The sequence below is a fragment of the Morus notabilis genome, unplaced genomic scaffold (assembly GCF_000414095.1).
Source record: "Morus notabilis unplaced genomic scaffold, ASM41409v2 Scaffold692, whole genome shotgun sequence".
NCBI lineage: Eukaryota > Viridiplantae > Streptophyta > Magnoliopsida > Rosales > Moraceae > Morus > Morus notabilis.
Genome location: NW_010361624.1, coordinates 102935 through 125570, shown reverse-complemented (window position 1 = coordinate 125570; position 22636 = coordinate 102935). Strand labels below are relative to the sequence as shown.

General features: G+C 35.4%; 1 protein-coding gene and 2 pseudogenes across 1 annotated transcript; 1 reads left to right on the top strand and 2 right to left on the bottom strand.

Moving 5' to 3' along the window:
* Positions 1-4188: 4188 nt before the first annotated feature.
* On the bottom strand, positions 4189-6123 carry LOC112091992 (annotated as a pseudogene).
* Positions 6124-6721: 598 nt separating this feature from the next.
* On the top strand, positions 6722-11965 carry LOC112091991. The gene is made up of 4 exons (XM_024166954.1): positions 6722-6921; positions 8083-8168; positions 11208-11326; positions 11498-11965. The coding sequence occupies exons 1-4, from the start codon at positions 6722-6724 to the stop codon at positions 11963-11965; spliced, it is 873 nt and encodes a 290-aa protein (XP_024022722.1).
* Positions 11966-13532: 1567 nt separating this feature from the next.
* Positions 13533-16368, bottom strand: LOC112091990 (annotated as a pseudogene).
* Between the last annotated feature and the right edge of the window lie 6268 nt (positions 16369-22636).

Sequence of the window (22636 nt, the reverse complement as noted above, 5' to 3'; positions counted from 1 at the left end):
ATACTTGGAGAGGATATATTAACGTTGATCCCCATCTTTCCGGAGTTTTCTTCAATGCAAAAAAAAAAAAGAAAAAAAAAGGAAAAAATACTACTTTTGATTCGTGACATGCATTTTACGTATGTATATCATATGTTCTTCTTGGTGGTGGTCCAGTGAGAATGGTATTCCCTGGTAGGTTTTTGGTCATAGTTTCGAGTGTCGGATTTGTTTCTTATTAGCCTAATACTCGATTTAAAGTGTTTGAGATCATGTGTCGGATTTGTTTCTTATTAGCCTAATACTCGATTTAAAGTGTTTGAGATCATTATCCCCATCTCATATATCGTGTTACCGTTATCACATTCGGTGAGACTAATTCTTGTCATCAGACCCCTTTGGTAATACTCGGAGAGGGTAAATTGACGTTGATCCCCATCTTTCAGGAGTTTTCTTCAGTGCAAAAAAAAAAAAAAAAGAAAGAAAGAAAAGAAAAAGTACTACTTTTGATTCGTGACATGCATTTTACTTATCCTTTTTGTTTCTTTTTAGGCTGAGCAATACTAGAAAACAAGGAACTACAACGCCAAAAAAACAAATTAAAGAACCTAAAAAGTAGCATCCTCGTGTGTAAATTAAACTGGATCTATCAGAAGTTATCAGTGGGCGACAGAACAAAAGTGTTGGCGACACGCCATCAACTTGGTGTAATAATTTTGTTGTAAACAGTACAAGTATTCTTTGGCAAAACCTATCTCTGTACACAAATGTAAATGAGCGTACCTAAAAACACAAAGTACAAGTCACGGCGTCTGAATTGCGATAATGCAGATTGTATAATTTGTGGAGGTGAAATTAGAGGAGTAACAGAAAGAGTGCAAGTGGGCTCTTTGTGTGTAATATGTTATATATATATATATATAAATATATGTGTGTGTTGTATTTGTTGTCAGTTGTTCCAGTGTATTATACTATTATTGTTCAACTACTCTTTCGTTATAGGTTAGGCAAGGTACGGTACAGGTGTAAATTTTTGGGCAGGCCCGGGCCCTCTTGGCCCGCTAAGGCCTATACATTTATGTACATGGATCATGTGTACATGTGGTAATATATATTGTGCAATCATGTATATTTACATGTAAATCGTGTATATTTACATATAAATCATGTATGTTAAGTTATAAAAAATGACAATGTATATTAATCCTCAAAACATGTTTTTTTATAGCAATTAGTGAACACATAGCATGAAAATATGTATATTGATTGATTTATTGTATTTCATGTTAAATATACACGACTTTACATGTAAATATATATAATTTACGTATAAATATATATAATTTATACACGATTATATAAGTGCCTGACCAGAAATAATTTCTATATATATACAAAAATACCTATTTAGAACATTTTAAATTTAAAAATACTTACTTATTATTTTATTTATAATAATACACACTATTATATATATATATATAAAATATCTTCCGGAGACACAATTTAAGATTCGACAGAAGACATTATACAAAATTTATGCTGAATTGTATATACATTATAAATGATTGCTGGGGCAGGTATGAAGTGTTTGAAAGTAGATGTGGCCGAAGATCTTGTCGAGTTGTGGAGACGGCTTTGGCGGGACCTCCAATGGGGTTTTCGAACTACTACAATTCCAAATAAACCTGATTTCCCAAACAAGAAGAAATTCGTAAAGAAATTGATTATTTCAAAGTGAAATCAAAAGGTATTACCTTACAAGTTGTTATAACACGAGAAGAAATTGTAATTGATTGTAATTTTATGTCCCGTTTATTTTACCGATTCGAGTTTATAATTTAAATTTTACTACAGTAAAAAGCTCTTAAAAACAGTCGTATTTAATTTTTTCACTATAGTAAAAAGTTTTCACATAAAATCAAATCTTAATTCGAATTAAAAACTCAAATTAACGAACTAAATGAGTCATAAAAGATTATCTTAATTTTGAATTGGTCAAACTAAAACGATAAATACCATGCATTAAGTCACTAAATACAATGGTATATTGAGTGAGAGAGATCTCGCACATGCTGCTGGTTAAAAAGGCATGGGTTTTCCCATTGGGAGAACTGGTTGCTCCATCGTGCGACGGCTCAAAAAAAAAAAAACAAACAAAAGATGGAGTGTGTAAATTCAGTTTTATAAATTTTGTCCTTAATAATTATAGTTTTATCTCAAATCAAGTTTTAACACTTTCAATTAGTGTAACGGAAGCTTTAAAAAGAATATATTAGACGGACCCAAACAAGGAAGTCGCTAACGATTTAAAGTTCAAAAAGAGAAAAGGTACAAGTTTTTAAATTCAAAAACAAAGTGAATAACAAAACAAAATAAAAATTCTCACAAAAAGTTACTTTTAACTTTTCTGTTACAATTAAAAAATTTAACATAAAATAACTTATCAACTCGAATTAAAAACTCAAATCAGAACGATGTCGAGCCCGTTTGGTTGGAGAATTCTTTCTCTGATTCGAATCATAGTTCATAATTCACTATAATATTTTTTTTTATAAAAAATACACGTAAATTAAAAATAATTTTAATCTCATGATTCTAATAAAAAAGGAGAACTTGTAAAATGTCCCAATAATACAGTTGAAAACACCTGTTATGTTGTTGAACTGCGGCTCTCAGTCCCGCAGCAGCCCAAGAAAGACAAAAGATGGAGAATGGGAGAGATTGGAAAAATACGGCTTTGACTTATGGCCTGTTCGGTAAACATATTCTACTTTGATTTGAACCAAAGTTAATTCAACCATTAATTAGATGTGTTAAACCAAAAAAAAAAAAAGAAAAGGAAATCTAAGTCTACCTCCTCTGACCAAACTTTTAAAATGTGGAATCGGGCCGTGTGACATTTTGCTAAAAGGGCTTTGAGGCGTAAGCCTCAAAAAATTTACGCCTCAAAAAATGCATTTAAAAAAAAAAAAAAAGTCAAGACTTGAGATGAATTTAAATTAATAGATCAATAGTTTACATACGTTAATAAATAGGCTAAATTATTATTTTTATCCATAATTTGTCTGGTTATGAACCATAACTTGACAAGTTATTATCCATAATTCACAGTTTTTGTTTATAACTTGTCTGGTTATGAACCATAACTTGACAAGTTTGTTCATAACTTATCTGGTTATGAACCATAACTTGACAAGTTATGACCTATTAATTTCTATAACTAAAAATTGGCCTATATACTTTCTTAAGCTTTTCATATTGGCATATTTTCTACTATTTCCGTTAAAAAAAATAGTTATGAAAAACTAAATTCATACTCAATAATCACTAGAAATAAGAAATTTTAACCACTCAATCCATAACAAGACAAGTCAAGCATCATCAGATTCATCACTACTAGTACTAAGAGAAGCATCAGTCAATTTTTGTCTCTCATTGTCCACAAATTTTCACTTGTCAGAGTTGAAGTCTATCCACTCCTCTTCTTCATCACTTAAATGACACCTAATAATCAAAATTATACTCGAGTTACTATATTTAATATGATTTTTTCATAACATATGTGAACCACTAACCTACCCTACTATTATTTCCAGAACCTTTTTCAGGTCTTGTTCGAGTACTAGTACCTTCTCCATCTTCATAAAGGCCACTAATTTGTCTGATATTCGCGAAGAAGGAGGAGAGGTGGGAGGGAGAGAGCGTAATATCCCGAATGAGAGGAGGAGGAAGGCACTAATTTGTCTGGTTTTGTTTTTTTGTATTTGTTTTTTTGTGTGACAAAACTGATAAAGGGCCTATTTGATTCAGGGCCTCATTAAGAGTTAAAGCCAACATCAAATTTGGGTAAGAAAACCCTCAGAAAACCACTTTTAGAAGAGGCGTACGCCTCAAAAATGCTCTGAGGTGTAGCACGAGTTTATAAGATTGCTTTTATTTCACTGATTTGAGTTTTTAATTTTAAGTTTCTATAGTTAAACGCTCTCAAAAAATGTCACATCTAACTTTTTCTGACATAGTTAAAAACTCTAAAAAATGTCACATATTAGCTCGAATTGAAAACTCGAATCCGCGAAGCGAACGAGACCTAAGAAACACACTTTCGACTTTCCTTGTTGAAGCATTCTCTCTCTCTCTCTCTCTCTTTCTCTTTTTTTTTTTAATTTTATTTTAAATAAATCCATTGCCTAAAAGTAGAGGTGAGCATCACTTGTCGTTTGAGCTCAAGTAAATATGATTTTCTTTAATATAATCAATCACTTCCAGATATGTTATTGACAACCCTCTTGAAATGCAATCCTCGCAAGACAAAATTTAAGGGTGGTGGGGAAAATTTTGTTTGTTGACTCAAAAACTCTTTTCATGTAAGTCGATAATAACACGTTGGTTTACCTCACTTTTGTTGAGCTTACTTGGTTTGGTATGAGTTCATCCACAATTCTTATATTATCCTGTCAAGAAAGCATGATGTTAAGTTTGAGTCAAGATTATTGAATCAATATTTGAACAATAATATTGAACAACTGAAAACTTATATTGGGTCTTATTCGATACCAAATTTTGACTTGTTGAACTAATGCAGAATTTTTATTCAAACTAGACCAAGAACATACGAGTTTCGAAAGCCAAAATTAAGACTTAAGAACTTGGTCAGGACAATTCGGTTTACTCCAAAACTTAACCTTTTTCACACATAAGAAGGTTAAGCAAATCTTCTGGTTTTTAATTAGAAAAGGAAAATTCTTCTAGTCTAGTTATAAAAAATCATATATGCATTGGTAAATTAAGACGTCTGATTAGCCGGTTCTCATTCAAAATCGGATCATCTGAGATAATTTTCTCAATATCTTGTCCTTCTCTTCAAACGGTTCTGACCTGACCGAAAAACATGATGAGAGGGATTACAAGGTTGTTTAAGGATTTAGCGAAAGCCTAGGATCAAGATCATTAGGTTCTAGAGGAAGGAGTACAACATGAAACCACTTGAATAGCTTATGGCTCAAAAAATTTTCCAAGAATCTAAAGAATATTAATAAATACATAGCTTTGTATTAAAACATCTGCTCAGGAATCTAAAATCCAGGAATGGAAAAAGATTGGAGCAGATCGAGACCGTAGACAACCATGACCTTAAGGGATTCTAACAAAGGAAAATGAAAAACAAGTTATAACCATGAAGTTGCAAATGAATCACAAATGAAATTAGAACAAAAATGCTCAAATTGATTAATAAAAGAGAACATAAAAGGAAGTATTTTAAAGCTAGACAAAGGAAAATGAAAAGCAGAGATGAAATAATGATCATATTGCTACCTCTGGGTATCGTATTTCCCTCACATAAGAAATTTTTAACTCTACACAAAACGGTCAGAATGCGTTGATAGGAACTTTGTCTTGCCTGTAATATGGATTCAAATTTCAAGTGATAACTCACTTTGATACATCAAATAAGTAGTTTTACAACAAAGTTTGGCCAAATAGTAGAAAATGAAGTAGCATACTAGTTAATTTCATGCAGGATCTGTAAACTCGAGCTTTTCTATGGTTTTACTTGTTATTTTCTCTTTGTTTTTTCTTAGAAATTGAAATTTGTGGTATTGGGGGGAAAATAGTAGATTACCGTTATTTTCTCTCTATTTTTTCTCAGAAACTGAAATTTGTGGTGTTGGGGAGAAAATAATAGATTACCTCCCATGGATCAACCATGATGAAGTCGGAACTTCCGCAGGCAAACTGACACAATCGTATACGGTGTTCTGCCGATATAAAGCCCTACACCAAGTGACTAGGTTGTTAGGCCATCTAAACTTGGCCGCAAAATTAACATAGAACATGTGAATTTGTGACGATAAGATTTGGCTGCAATAACTCTGTTAGGCCCCCGGTAAGGAAAGTTTATGTGAGATGTGAGAAGGGCCAATAGGGGTAATATTGTAGGCCCGGGACTAAATGAAGTGGGCCAGCCTATAGAGGTGGGAAGTCCACCTGGGGATCCGGGAATGGTCGGTTAGAGCTTGGGAGAATATCAGGGGAGTATTGTGGCAGGAAGGAGGGGTGGTGATTCTGTTGCATGTGCTGCTGGCTGGGAGTTTGGGGGTTACTCAAAATCTGAATTTTCCTATACTCTGTTTCTTCTTCCATTGTTGAATTCCGGGGCTTCCTATGAGCTATAGGTTGATGTTAAGCATTTTCATTCAATAAAATATGATCAGTTGGATTTCAGACTATCAATTTGTTGGCATTTCTTAGCTAAACATCTAGGACTCTATCATTTTGGTATCAGAGCCGACGATCCAAGGCTCATACTTCGCCGGCGGTGAGACCCGGGGCGCGTCTCCAGCTTGGAAGGAAGCCTCGAGTCAATCAGAGAAACCGTTCAATTGATGGGGGCGATCGTGGATCACGTACCTCAATTGCAGGAGCATGTCTTGGCCCTAGGGACCCAGATTGGCGATGTTCAAGGGGCCCTCCACCGATTGGAGACCTTGATCGGTCGTCAACTGGAGACCCAACCACCAGTACCCCAGCGGCGGGAGTAGGGTCGGGATCGAGACCGACATGGGCTGGGCTGGCCGATTCACCAAATAGGGGCCGCGGAAGGATGGACCATCGGTGAAGATGACTCGAGCTCCCGATCTTCCAAGGGGAAGATCCATATGGCTGGGTGTTCTGGGTGGAATACTATTTTGCCATTAATGGCGTCGAGGAGGAGGAAAAGGTACTGGCGGCGTTGGTGTGCATGGAAGGCAGGGCTCTCAGCTGGTTTCAGTGGCTGGATTCGCATGACCCGTTCACCGACTGGCGAGATTTGAAGGCAGCGATTATCCACTGGTTCAGCTGCGCGAAGGACGGCGACCCGATGGAGTGGCTGATGGCACTGCGGCATGACAGCTCGGTGACGGAATTCCGCGATCAGTTTGAAGCTTTGGCGGCTTCAATGTGAGGTATTCCTGAACCTATCTTTAAAGGGGGTTTCCTTAATGGGCTTCGTGAGGATGTAAGGGCTGAGGTTAAGTTACATCGGCTCATTAACCTCCAAGAGGCGATGGACCTGACCCAACAGTTTAAGGAACAAAATGAGGCCATAGAGAGGCTTAGGAAGGGGAGGCTGGGCCGAGGATGGAGGTCGGAGGGGTTGGGTGTGACGACCCTCCTGGGTGGCCGTAACCGTAACTGAAATTAACTTGTACTTACTGGGATTTCTTAAAATTTGTGAAACATTTTTTTTAAAATATAAGAAGAAATAATTTCATAATTCGTAACAATAATTTCAAAAGAATGAATCACTAAATTTCTTAAAGCTTTTCGTAATTTCAACTAAAATAAAACTTCTAGAAATATCCTTCAAACTGAGCAGCGTTTGAACTCTTGTTTCAAATACTCTTTAAAAGCCTTTCTAAAACTAGTCAATTCAATCTGACCATCTAATTTGACTTTAAAATGGATTTCGTGAGAAATTTTAAATTCAAGTACATCTTAAAGTCCTTTTAAGATCAATCATTTAAATCATCATGTTTAAAATTTATTTATTTGTTGCATGCACTGTTGTAACATTCTAAAACTTAAATACTCAAGACTATGGTCGTTAGCTACAACCTCGGTTTTCTTAACATACATATGTACATATACTTTTTAAATATACATGCTTGAAACCTTTGAATCATGTATACATATACATGTTTTTACTTAAACTTACTACGAAAGATTTAAGTGTGAGCGGTATCCATTTCCATCTCCACCATTCGTCCGCCGCTCGTCATTGCCCTTCAAAAATTGCTGACAGGTTTCTTACCTACAGCATGAACATATCCGATTGAGTTTTCGCTCAGCAAGTAGGAACTATCTCTCACAAAATAACTGTAAGTTCACATGAATAAATATGCACGAGTTGATTATGCTTAATTATGATGTCTTATCATAGTCTTATTATCTTATCTTATCTTTCTTACTGATAGGCCCGAGTGCTCGTATCACTTGCGCGAAATCATCGGGATATAAGGGTTTGCAAGGTCCCCAATGACACCGTGATTTAAATTGAACTGAGCGCCTCCCTTGCGGAGGACCCTCTTTTTTCTTTGTTCCATTATCTTTCTTGCGGAGTATGGGACTGCACAACTTACCATTTCTTGGCCTTGTGCCTCAAGGGATTGATGGTAGTCACAGAATTACCTCCATTGCGGAGGCTGGTACGGCACTCAACTGAGATTATTATTATAAATTTCGCTTGACTTATTAAGGTGTATGCAATATGACATAGCATAGCATACTATAACATGGAATGTACTCAAACACATATAATTCATATGCACTGCTTAAATGTATGCAATATGATCTAGCATAGCATACATAACATTAAATTAACTTAAACACATATAGTTCATGTGCACTGCTTATGTGTATGCAGCATGACATAGCATCGCATACAATACTTAAAGCATAAACATGCATATATAACATGTGTAATTTTTTCTTTAAAATCTATTCATGCTGTAGGCGAGATTCCTATTTACTTGATTTACAGAGCTGGAATCCACTTTTCACCAAACAACCTATTCTCTTACTTGCTTACTTTTGAAAATGAACACCCATTAAGAGTGTGAGATTAACTGTTGTTTGCTATTCTATTTTAGCAACTAATGAAGGACATCTAGCCCTTTACTTAAGGCATGTATTCATTTCCTTTACTGAAGGATAATTTACTATAAGGATCAATTTATTAAATCCTTAAAATCTTATTTTCCTTAATTGCTCTTAACATACTTATGTCTAGATTGAAAATTATTTACCCAATCTAGTAACGTATTCTCCATAATTTTCTTCATTGGACTTATTATGAGATTAAGGCCCAATTCGGCCCAGAAACTTATTCACGGCATTCTAACTCTTAGGCCGTTGAAATTTACACTCAAACGGGATCTCTTGAATGAATGTGGGCATTTGACCCACATCCAATCTTTAAAATTCTAAGGACTTATCGTATTGGGCTCGTTGGCGCCTGTCGGGATGATTTGCTCGATAAACTATTAAGTTCTTTAAAAGAAAGCATTTTTCTTGAAACTTTCTTTACAAATACTTCCGTTAAAATGATGTTGAACACTATAGTATTTTTACTGAAATCACCTATCGGGTTCTTTGATAAACTTTTGTTAAAAATCACACTGTGTTAGGTTTGTTTAGTTAAAACTGTGCAGTTTTTGAAATTTACATTTTACTGCATCTTAGGTTTGGATTTCAAAAATCTGTTCTTCGCGACAATTCTTTGTCTGGTCGAGATCTAAAATTGTTGTTTTTGGAGAAAACTGAAATTCAGCCTCTAAGGGCATCGTTTGGCTGAAAACAGTGGCTGCTGTTTTTTTTTTTGAAACTGTGTTAGACAGCTTATTCGTTTTTACAAAATGGCTTCAAACTTACTTTTAGAGTTAAAACTGAGTTTTGTCACAGTCACAGAAAACATTCAAAACATCGAGAACTATAAGTTCAATCTATGAAACACTGAAAAATCTCACTCTAGGGTCCTTATTTTCGCGTTCAAAGTAATCGGAAAATTTTACCTCTAACCCCAAAATAGGCAAACTTAAACCAACAATAAACATATTACATAATGCTAATCAAACTAACCTCAAAACTCATAAAACCAACTTAAAACTCACACACCCTTATTACAAACTCATTTCCTTGAGAATCACAAATTACATTAATGGATTCTCAAACTTAAACTTTGCTAGAAAAGAAAATAGAAGAGAAAGGTTTTAGAGTTTATACCCTTGAGGAAAGAAAATCCTTGGTTAACGCCTCCTAGAACACTTTGATCCTCATTCTTCTTCCCCTAAGGTTTGTTAATAGAAGAGTATAAGAAAATTTGAGAAGAATATTTTTAAATCTCAAACTTTGCTAGAACATAAGAAAGAGAGGGTTTAGAGTTTATACCCTTGGAGAAATGCTTGACTAGACTCCTCCTAGAACACTTTGATCTTTTTCTTCTTCTTCTATTGTTTGCTAGTGGCTTAGGGTTAGGAGAGTGAGGGAAAATTTTTGAGAGAGAATAGGTGGAGTATGGCCAGTTTTCGTGTGTGGAAAAAGGAGAGGAGATGTGCAAAATGGCTAACGTAAGGCTTGCACTAATGGTCTAACATTTATAGACTTTGCTTGACCTCTTCTTAGTTCTTAACTAAGCCTATCAAGCTAGCTTAATTAGCTAAATTTTGGGTTAATTCCCCCTTGCTTTGGCTAGCCGGTTGTGTGCTTCAAGAGGGAAGTGAAATAAGCATCCTTGCCCAATAGTTGATTTGACTCAATCTCATCATGAAATTCTCTAACATACTCCACTAGCCAAAATTTGGCTATAATTCCCTAAGCATGGCCGGTTCTAGGTGGGGAATAGGAGTATGTATGCCATGATTTCCCCTTCAACCACTACTATCCCATCACACCTCATCATGAAACCCTCTAGCACACTCAACTAGCCAAAATTTGGCTATAATTTTACTATGCATGGCCGGCCAAGTGGAGAAGGAGAGAGAGAAAAATATTACCTACCCCATTGTACTTTTGTCCACTATCTTAAGTTTCCCCTTAAAATTGTTCAAAATTATACTAGCTGTAAGGAAGTACTTAGCCGACAAAAAATTATAGTTTTTGACGGTTCCTTTTCTACTACTTGTTTACAGTTCAATGTTAAATCCTCGACTACTTTGATATCACATTAAATTCTTACTCAGCGTAATATCTTGAACTGTTTCAAGTCTCGAAATTAATTCTAGACTGAACAAATTCTAAATTTAACTTTTCTCCATTATATTCCGGGAATGACATTGTTTCTGACGGTGTCAACTCCCAAACTCACATTGTACCATTCTACTATAGGTATTTATCTTGTGACTTTAACCTAGTTGTTTGGCAATTAAGAATTTTCTCTTCTTTTAAAATGTCAGAGCATTTTTTTTATACGTTGCTAACATCAAGCTGTGCTTGGAGATTCTTGGAATTAAGATTCTCAAACTACATATGTACTGAAAATTCTTTTGCCTTAAAGTACAGTGAGAATTTATTGATCGAATTTACTTGATTGTAAAATATGAACTTAGCATGAAATCTACTACAGAATTTAGGAATACAAATGTTAATTCCATAAATCATTCAGTTAGAAAATATAACATAGTATTTTCTAGGAAAATCCTTGGCTTTAATACATAAATTGTATTATTTAAAGTATGTGATTTTCTCAGTCATTACACTGGGAAAAGATTTGAGCGTTAATGAACGAGCCTACCCCCTATTAGGGTTCTCTGGGAACTCCCTTCAGTTCAACCAAGGTAAGGAGCAGGGTCCTTCCCAAAAGGCTCGGGTATGGCCGCCGCAGCCTGTAGGAATGTTAGAGGGAGGAGGAGCTGGCTTCAAGCGTCTGATTGAGGAGGAGCTCCAACAGTGGAGAGCTAAGGGCCTGTGTTTTAGGTGTGATGAGAAATTCGGTCCGGGTCACCGATGTAAGAATCAACAATTACAAATGCTCTTGTAGGCTGAGGAGGAAGATGAGGGAGACGAAGAGTTGGTGGTGGATGAAGAGCCTACGACTGAGGAGATAGAGGGTGTGGCTGGCCTCTCTCTAAACTCACTGATGGGGATTACTTCCTCTAATACTATGAAATTGATGGGAACTTTGGGAGACCGTGAGGTGGTGGTGTTAGTCGACAGCGGAGCTTCACACAATTTCTTGTCACAAAAGGTCATGAGGGAGATGCAAATTCCTTTGACAGCCACGGGGGATTATGGCATCCAAGTAGGCAACAGTGCTTGTTTCAGACAACATGGTATGTGTAAGGGGGTGGACCTGAGAATCCAGGGATACAGAGTTACTGAAGACTTTGTTCCTTTTGAGTTGGGATGCACTGAGGTGGTACTAGGGGTGTCTTGGCTGCGGATGTTGGGGGAAGTAAGCGTTAACTGGCAAAAGTTCATGACTAAGTTCAAGACGGAGGAGGGGTGAACCTGCTTGAAGGGGGACCCGAACCTGAGTTTGGAACCAGTGAGCCTACGCACCCTTACTCGTAAGTTCCATAGAGAGAAATGGTAGGGGCTTTGCTGGAGATTTATACGCTAGAAAGAGGGGATGGGGGCAATCCAGGGGACAGTGAGCCAGACTCCGTTCAGGAGGTATTGGCCAGGTTTTCTGAAGTGTTCGAGGCACCCGCGGGGTTTCCGCCTATGTGCGGTCGGGATCACCAAGTCACTTTCAAACCAGGAGCAGAACAGCCTAACATCAGGCCGTACAGGTATCCACTAGCACATAAGAGTGAGATTGAGAGGCTTGTAGCATAGATGTTGGCCTCGAGGATTATTAGGCTGAGTAGTAACCCTTTTTCAAGCCCGGTTCTGTTAGTCAGGAAAAAGGACGTGAGCTGGCGTTTTTACGTCGACTACCGAGCTCTCAACCAGCTCACGGTGCCGAACAAGTTTCCAATCCCCATTATCGACGAGTTGCTAGACGAATTGCATGAGGCTGCCGTGCTCTCTAAACTGGACCTAAGGGCAGGATACCATCAAATTCGGGTTATGGAATTTGATGTGGAGAAAACCGCATTCTGCACGCACGAAGAGCACTATGAATTCCTGTTCATGCTGTTTGGTTTGACTAACGCTCCTGCCACGTTTCAGGCCCTCATGAATAAGGTTTTTCAGCCTTACTTGCGCCGTTTTGTTTTGGTCTTTTTCGACGATATATTGGTCTATAGCTGAACTTGGGAAGAACATCAAGAGCATCTCGCCACAGTCTTGGAGGTCTTGAGGAGGGAACGGTTGTTTGCAAACTGGAAGAAATGCTTATTCGGGCAGCAGCGGCTAGAATACTTAGGGCATGTCATCTCGACAGCTGGGTAGCAGCTGATCCGGCCAAGGTGGAGGCTATATTATTGTGGCCCACACCAAAAAATGTCCGCGGGGTTCGGGGATTTCTGGGGTTAGCTGGATATTATCAGTGATTCGTTCGTAATTTCAGGCATTTGGCACGGCCGTTGACCGACTTACTCAAATGAGGAGAGCTCAAATGGACCAAGGACGCCACAGTCGCTTTCGAAGCACTCCAGCAAGCAATGACCACCCTCCCAGTTCTCGCCATGCCAGATTTTGCAAAACCGTACGTGGTCAAAACGGACGCCTCGGGCTCGGGCCCGGGAGCGGTGTTGCTACAACAAGGCAGGCCCATTGCCTATTTCAGTAAGGCGCTATCAGGCACCACACAGTTTCGTTCCGTTTATGAATGCGAACTCATGGCAGTTGTCTTGGCCGTATAGAAATGGCGTCATTATTTGTTCGGAAGACACTTTATGGTGCAAACCGATCAGCAGAGTCTGCGGTTCCTGATGGACCAACAACTCTTACCCCCGGAGCAGCTTCGCTGGGCCATTAAACTTTTTGGATACGACTTTGAGTTATAGTACAAGCAGGGTGCATCGAATCGCGTAGCTGAGGAAGGAGAACAACATGAAACCACTTGAATAGCTAATGGCTCAAAACATTCTCCAAGAATCTAAAGAATATCAATACATAGCTTTGTATTAAAACATCTGCTCAGGAATCCAAAATCCAGGAATGGAAAAAGATTGGAGCAGATCGGGACCGCAGACAACCATGACCTTGAGGGATTCTAACAAAGGAAGATGAAAAACAAGTTATAACCATGAAGTTGCAAATGAATCACAAATGAAATTAGCACAGAAATGCTCAAATTGATTAAAAAAAGAGAACATAAAAGGAAGTATTTTAAAGCTAGACAAAGAAAAATGAAAAGCAGAGATGAAATAATGATCATATTGCTACCTCTGGGTATCATATTTCCCTCACATAAGAAATTTTTGACTCTACACAAAACGGTCAGAGTGCGTTGATAGGAACTTTGTCTTGTTTGTAATATGGATTCAAATTTCAAGTGATTACTCACTTTGATACATCAAATAAGTAGTTTTACAACAAAGTTAGACAAAATAGTAGAAAATGAAGTAGCATACTAGTTAAGTTCCTGCAGGATCTGTAAACTCAAGCTTTTCTATGGTTTTACTTGTTATTTTCTCTTTTTTTTTTCCTCAACAACTGAAATTTGTAGTGTTGGGGGGAAATAGTAGATTACCTCCCATAGATCAACCATGATGAAGTCGGAACTTCCGCAGGCAAATTGACACAATCGTATACGGTGTTTTGCCGATATAAGGCCCTACCCCAAGTGACTAGGTTGTTAGGCCATCTAAACTCGGCCGCAAAATTAACATAGAACATGTGAGTCTGTGACGATAAGATTTGGCTGCAATAACTGAGTCAAAACTTTAAAACTCGCATAATATGAATTAACCATGTGCAGATTTTGAACCTTTAATATGAATTGACCATGTAGAGATTCTGAACTTTTGTTTATCTGCTATTAAAAGAGACATTCTCTCTTCTTGTATGCGTCATTCACCGGCGACATATAACCTCCAATAACACAAAAGCCTTATGAATTTAGCTCATCTCTTGCCAGCTCTGCACAATAGAAAAACGTACCACAATATGCATTAGGTCTGTTTCTCACCTTAAATAGCATAAAACATTCTACTTAAATTGGAAAAGAAAATGGCGTAAACGAAGCACTAATTGGAAATTGTACAAGAAATAGCAAGTCATATGCAAAGAAGAACAATTTGGGAACCGTTCTTTTGCGGGTTGAACGGAAAACTTAAGCTGAAATTCAAATTGTTGTGAGAGAAAATATTATAGTAAAAACGTTGAATTGTCAAAAAAAAAAAAAAACATAGATATTATGTCAATGTTCCTAAAAACTAAAACACATGAAAATCATATCAATAAAATTTCCCTATTTTAGAGAAACATATCTTCTCCAATGTTATTTGTATCGAGAACCTATCTTTAATACAATATCCCGAAAAATATCGATAAAATTCCAATATCTAACAATTTTTGCATATGTATTTTTTTTTTTCACTGATGACTCGAGTAATTCACGATTCTGAAAAGTAGAAAACTAGTATAAAATGACTAAAAGCATCATAATGTCGTTCTTTCTGCTTCTTCACTACAATAGCTTGACCCATTTCTGACTTGGACATAAAATTATGCAAACAATAAAGAAAAAAATCCAAAAAATTTTCACATCTAAAGTTCATTGTAATATGTACGAAACAAAAGTCACTTTGAAAGACTGAAACAAAAGTCATAATGAATTTCCTTATTATTAACCACCAGAGTCACAGAAACTCACCAAAGAGGCGTAAATGTATAAAAGCAGGAGGATTGAAACTCCCCGTAGCCACTAGAACAACATATATCTTGTCCCTATAAAATTAAAAAAAAAAAATTTAACATGAAAAACATAAAAAAAGACTGAACATTGTATTCCAAAACAATCGAACTTGAAACTAGACTTAAGTGATATGAATTCCTTATGTCAAAATTCAATCTGAAATTATTTGAGAAAAGCTAAAAATTTCTGTAATCAATGGGAAGCAAGGAAAAGAAGAGAAAAAAAATAATAAATTAGAAAAAAAGAAAGAAATTAAAGTGGAGGAACACTTACCTGGAATCGTGATCAACCAAACCTAGAGCCAATTTCTTTAGATGTGCTTACGGGACGAACTAGGTATGACAACGGTTTCAACTAAAAAAAAAAAAAAAAACTGTTACTTTTATTCCATATTTTGGTCCGGATCTCTCTGGTTCAAGGATGAAAGAGTTTATTACTCAACCAGTAACTCAGAGCTTCCTATTGAATATTGTTCTTTCAAAGTTGGAAAAGTTTCCAGACATCTCGTGGCCTATGAAACATATATATAGTCTCCAATTATATTATGTTGACGGTGATTTCTCGTTAACAAAAACATGTCGGGTTATCTTTGGGTTTCTCGTTGGATTATCGGTTTTAGTGTTGAATGTGTGTAAGAATTTATAGGAAGGGTGTATTGTACATTAATAAAAAGATATGCACAAATAAATGACACAAGAAATTTTATAGTGGTTCACTCTATAAAATCAGAGCTACATCTATTGTGGTTGTATATTTCTTTTGAGGGGATTACAATTCACATCAATTGTTCTCTCTCACTCTTTTTTCCTTTTTTTTTTGGATCTGAACCTGTTCCTGTATGGGGTCTTGCCCTTTTTATATTGGGAGCTTCATTCGCTGGGTTGATTTCCTTCGTAGGTAGAGGCACTAAAGTGCTCTCCCTTTTTAGGCTCAGTCGTAGCCCACTAATCACTTGGAGTACTGTTCACTCAGCCAATTAGTCTTCTATTACGGCTCTGTGCGTTCCTGTAACCCTTCACTGTCTCTTGTGGGGCGGTTTAAGGGTTCGTAATTAATGCTTGCTTTGCAGACATCCCCCACCTCTGTACGCAACTTGCCATGTCAGGTTTTTTCCCAAAATGCATTCCCTCGTCGCCAGTGTTGCTTAACCCGCTTGTCCTTCTTGGCGGTTGATTCTACGATCGAGGGATTTCTATGTCTAAAGGTCGACGGTACGACCTGTCGATGCCAGGAATAATCGACGCCTTAAGTTGGACTTCGTACTTGGCTTTTTGTAACGGACTGGGAGGGAGCCCCCAGACGTCGAGGACTGTTGCTTTGCGGGGAGTGGTTAAGGGCACGTGTCATATCATCGTTCTCTCACGTGTCTATCACATTTTCCCACACAACAGATTATGCAGCAATTAAGGAGCTACACAAATAAATATATATAAAAAGTTTCCTCATTTCTTATGGATGAGGCCCTGTTTAGAATTTTGGGTTCTACAATTCTATGCACAAAATATGGATATGAACCATACCGAAATAACAATCCGATTTTGACGGTATGTTTATCTCTTAACCATAAGTTTCCTTGTTGCTTAATTAAGTACGTACTATTTAAATTTTTCGTAGGATTAATTGACACAATAATATCGACTTTCTCACTATGTTATATACAGGCTCTGATCAGGATTTATTGGCCAGGAAGTGAAAGTCCGGAGGGATTTTTGGTATCTTTCAACCTTCCTCATCCAACATATCAGGGGTATAACAACAACTACTTGGGTCTCGCCTTTTACGTTGTTGTTGAATTCATTGAATTTCCAGACCTCATGTTGGAGGTTTATTGTGAGTCTTTTTACAGATTCCCATATGGCGATTTGTGAAGGCAGGCAAGATTAGGGATTCTATGTTTTTCTGGTTGTTCTAATAGTCTTTTTATGCTTCAGGGAGATAAGAGTGATTAGGGTTGTACATAATTCCCGACAACCTGACAAACCCGGCCGACCCAACCCGAGTTCACCCGAATTTCGTGGGTTTTCTGACAATAAAAATTAAATCGGAGTCAAATTAATAAAAACCGAGTTTATTGGCTCGGCTTGCGGTGGTGTGATTACAATACCCAATATCCCCGAACCCGGCCAAAGTAAATGCAAAATGCTTTCAACTTTTTCAATTTTCTATGCGTATATAAATGAATATTAAATCTTTAACTTTTTCAGTTTTCTAGTGTATATAAATGAATATTGTATCATTTAATGTGCAGTAGATATTTTCAAAAGAAAAAAAAAACAAAAAGCATTAATCAATAAAAAAGTTGTTTTTGAAAAAAAAAAAGCATTAATTAGTAGAAAAGTTGTAAGCCCTATGAATATACTCTACCATTGCCGCCACCGCCTCCTTTGTCTCCTATCTCCTTCCCCAAAAGATCAAAATCCCTATTATTCTCTCTTATTTCTCAATCAATTTTTCTCCTTACATGAGCGGACGCCTTATCCTCCTCCCAAAACTCCATTCATTTCTTGTGTCTCTCTTCCTCAAAAGTCAAAAGTTTGAAGACTCTTATAAATTGTCTTGTTTATATTGATTTGCAGAAGTTGACCGTTTTGTTATCTTTTCCTGTCGAAGTTGACACAGCCTAGCACATATGACAAGCAAGCCAACTACCCGAGCCGAGCCGAATCCTAGCTGTTGTTGCATCTCAGCTTTTGGGGCTCTACGGGGTATCGCGGCTCAGTTTTCTCTGAGCCCGACAATCTCGGCTCGGCCCAAACCTGTGGGGTACCTTGGCCGAACTCGGCTGATGTACACCCCTAAGAGTGATCATATATAGTCTTCAGAAACTAAAAAGATTCATGTCAAGAATTACAGTGATCAGTTCGTTGAAGAAAGCCATAAAAGATTTGATGCAAATTGGAATATGTTCCCTCATGATTAGGCTTAATTTGTATCAAAGATTTTTAAAATATAGTCATGAAGAAAACCTCAAGAAAACTCTTTAATTATAAAGCTTGAAGATGGATTTCAAAATACTATATATTTGGAGTTTAAGGGTGGAAAACTACAAAATATGTCTATATAGGTTAAAGTCATATTCTAGTCTTGTATTTTTTTTTTAGTACTTGCTTAAGTTTATTTCAAATATGACTCCATGTACAGACACTTTACCAAAGGTTTTCTAAAGTAATTTAAAAATATTTTGACACAAAATTTAATCTTAATTTTTATTAAAATCAATTTGTTGAAAACAGACTTTTAAAGTGTCAAAATTGGACAAAGGTTGTGATAACATTATCTGGTAATCTGGTGTGTTACTTCAGTCAACGAGTGGGTTACTACAGTTTTGTTATTGGTGCAGCGTTACATTACATGTTGAAGAGATGGACTATAAAGATGTGAAAAATTCATAATCATTAAGACATATTTATGAAGAAAGTCACTCTAAAAGGCAATATCTTGATGAGTTGTATCATGTAGCTCTCAAATAAATAGATGGAGGATCATTATCTTGTAGGAAATTTATTATTGCATATCATCAAAGGATGCATAGTAGTTGTAGCGGCCACTCTTAAAATAATTTGTCAAACATAATCTATCATATTATGATTAGAGTACGATAATAGATATGAGAGTAGAAGATAATTTGTCATTTTCAGTTGAAAATTAAAAAATAATCTGATAGACTATGTTTTGAAACATAATTTGCCAGATTATGGTTGGCGTCCAGCGACCAATGTCGAAATTGGAGACAGCTTGTCATTTTTTGGTTAAAAATGGAAAAATAATCTATCAAATTATGAACATAATGTGGCAAATTATGACCTAGGACCAGCATCGGATACCAAAGCTGGAGACAACATTTCATCTTTTAGTTGAAAATAGGAAAATAAAATGGCAGATTAAGGCCTGCGCCGGTAGCTGGAGATCAGTGATCGACAACCAACAACTAGCAACCAGCATTCGACGACTGATAATAAAGATTGTCTTCCGACATAATCTGATAAATTATAGTGGTAATCTTATAGATTACCTTTTCTACCATTCCCTTTCTTTTTCTTACATTACTTTTTTTCTTTAGGGCTCCATTTATCTATTATAGTCTATAATTTGTTACTCTTAAAACTGCTTAAATCTTTATTTTTTTAACTCTATCTTTTTTGTGATTTACCCTTTTTTTGTTCATTTTTAATCTTATTTGTCTGCCATTGTATTTTACAAATTATCTTTACATTTTTTTTTGCGCTTCTTTTTTATATTTCTTTTTGTCTTCATTATCTTTTTTATTGTAGTCTCTTACTCTCAATTGTCTCTTACTTTTTGTTCCTATTTTATTTTCTCTATATTTGAACTTTACTGCTCTCTCATAAATTTTTTAAATCTCCAATCTCAACAATCCTCACTAAAATAATTTCTTTAATTACGATCAATTATGATTTCAATTACGGTTACTTGTGTAATTAGTTATGTTGTTGTTTTATTGTTTATTTCTTTTATGGGTATCAAATTATTTGTGTGTGTGGATATGTATCTTTATTTTTTTTTGAGTTTCTTTGAATCGAAAAACGTTTTGGATTGAGAAACCTAAAATTATATCTCTACATTATAAATACTATCTATTCTAATTTGTATTTTAAGATCAGTTTGACATTGTTGTGCTGTTGAAAATTTATGTTGTTGTTGTGTTGTCAGTCAGAAGTTGCTATGACCATAAGCATGTAGATGTTTGGTAAATTTTTTTTTTCAAAGTTACTGTGAATACCAGAAGTAGAAATTTAGGTGTTTGATAAACTATGTAAAAAATTATTGTGATGATATATAATGACTAAAATATACATACTTTAACACACATACTTATAATTAGTTTTATTTCTATTTTTATAGTTAATATTCATAATATTTATCCACCAAAATACTAAAAAAAATATAATTTTTATTTTATTAATTAAAATATCTCTAAAAATAAATTGGTTTTATTTAAAGAGATAAATTATATATCTATAAAGAAATTAAATAACGTAAAGAACTGAAGGTAAATTATTTTTTAAACTTAGAATATTATAATAAAAATATATAATTAAAATTTAACATAAGATATTTATTAAAAATTTTTAATTTTTAAATAAACATTTAAAATAAAATATATTTTTTAATTTGATTAGGAAGAAATAAAATGAATTGATTGAGAATTAAGTTTTAGTATTAGGGTCATTTTAATAAATTTAGACAATAACAACATAAATTGTTGTGAAAAAATAATTATTGACTTCTCAAATTTTACTGTGTGACAATAATTTTTAAAAGCTGTTAAATAAAAATAGATGTTGTCAAACACTCTAATATGCTGTACTTTCTAGAAAAAACTAAAAGCATTCTCCAAAAACAATATAAAGCCGGTCCCCAAGTCCCTTAATTAGCTTCCCGAAGAAGCTTTGCTCATTTGGAAATTTGGGCCACCGCTTCAATGAATTGCTTAGCATGTTCAGTAAATATAAGTCTCGTTTATTTAACTGATTTGAGTTTAAAATTTAAGTTTTACTATAGTAAAAAGCTCTAAAAAATATTCGCATATAACTTTTTTGCTACAGTAAAAGCTCTCACATAAAGTCACATCTCAACTCAAATTAAAAACTCAAATAAGCAAACTAAACAGTCCATAGAAAGAATATATCGAGCGCCTTTAGAACCGTTTCAAAATGATTTTATTTTTTGTATGAAAATGAAAATGAAAACGTTTTCAATCTCAGACATAAATTATTTTTGAAAATGCGTTTAGTAATTTTATTAAGAGATTGTTTTCGATATAAAAAACTCATTAATAAAAAACTCATTCAGTCTCTCTCTGCTCAAAAAAGAAGAAAATTAAAATTATTTTTATTTTTTATTTTTTATTTCTCTTTTATTTTATATTAAACTAAAAAATTATTTTTATTTTTTATCTTTATTACATCAAACACTATTTTAAAAATATTTTTATTTTTTTTAGTGAAAAAACGTAAAAAATAAAAATGGAATGAATCCCGAACACAGCCCTCAAAACTTCCACCTCCTCCGTTTCTCTTCCGGATCTAGTTTTTCTAAAAGCAAAAATACGTAGAAAGAGAGAGAAAAACAGAGATCGCACTTGTTCTTCTCCATTTGCTCGTCACAGCTGCCAAAACTACTACCACCAGGTTAGTGAAAGTTTCCTCCGTTGCTAAAATATTTAAGTTTTTCTCTTGATTATCTTTTGAAATTACTTATTACCTTCTTGATCAGAAAGTTGTGTTCATACTCTTTGGTTTGATCTGAATTTTACTCCTTTTGGTTTGGGAAAAAAGAAAGTGGAAACATCAGATTTGAGGTTAGATATGTCACTATAATTTTAGAGTTTTAATTTCATTTTCAATGTTTAGAATTTTTTTTCTTTTTTCTTTAACGTTGCTTTTCTAATGATTCTGATTGATTTGGATTTGGCTGCGATGAGAAAATTTTTTGTTTCAATTGAGGTTTCTCTGATGTTTGATTCTTATTTCGTTCCGTTGAAGTAGAAAATGAAAAAAAAAAAAAAAAAATTCTTTCTATTCTTTAGCTATTCAATGAAAAAATTTCTACGACAACTATCTCGTTTCTTCTTGTCCTTCTCATGAATATATACAGAATTTTAGGATTCCCGTGCATAATATATAGAATGTTTAGAAAACATTACGAAGATATATATGACTTTACACTGATTTTTGCTCTTTAAAGATAAATTTAAGCTTATGTCACTATATTTTCTCACAGGGTCCTATTTGTGCCGTTTGTATTTTCGTTTTGAAAACTATTAGGCCTGTTTGTTTTTGTTTTCGTTTTCGTTTTTTACGTTTTTCGAAATTAAAAAATGAAAACACACTCTAAAAACGTGTTTGGCACAAAACTTTTCAAAAAACAAAAACAAAAACGTTTTTGTCTTTTTGTGAAAAAATGAAAACGAAAAAAATCCGTTTTCTCATTTTCGTTTTCATTCTTCTGAAAACAGTTTTCATTTTTTTTTCTTCTCTCTCTTCTCCACTGCCCACCACCCTCGACAGCCCCCTCCCCCACTCCGACATCAACACCGACTGAAGGAGATGAAGGACGACAGAGAGAGACGTCGCCGGAGATCCGGTCGCTTGGTGGCTATCGTCAGTCGTCGGAGGCCGCCGCCGTCACTACGCCCACGTGAACACCACCATCAACACCGACTGAAGGAGATGAAGGATGGAGAGAGAGAGAGAGAGAGAGATGCGGGAGATGAAGGAGATGAAGGAGCACATCTCGTCGTCTTCGGGGCTGACGGCCCCATGCCGCAGAATGATCGACATCATATTGTCTAAATAGAGGATCATCTCGCGTGTGCATGTTAATTAAATTGTGGATCACACAATA

Coding starts and splice junctions, on each gene's coding strand:
- LOC112091991 (XM_024166954.1), top strand. CDS start 6,722: ATGGAAGGCAGGGCTCTCAGCTGGTTTCAGTGGCTGGATTCGCATGAC. Junction 6,922..8,082: donor GAAGCTTTGGCGGCTTCAAT/GTGAGGTATTCC, acceptor TTTCTTGCGGAG/TATGGGACTGCACAACTTAC. Junction 11,327..11,497: donor GTCCTTCCCAAAAGGCTCGG/GTATGGCCGCCG, acceptor ATGCTCTTGTAG/GCTGAGGAGGAAGATGAGGG.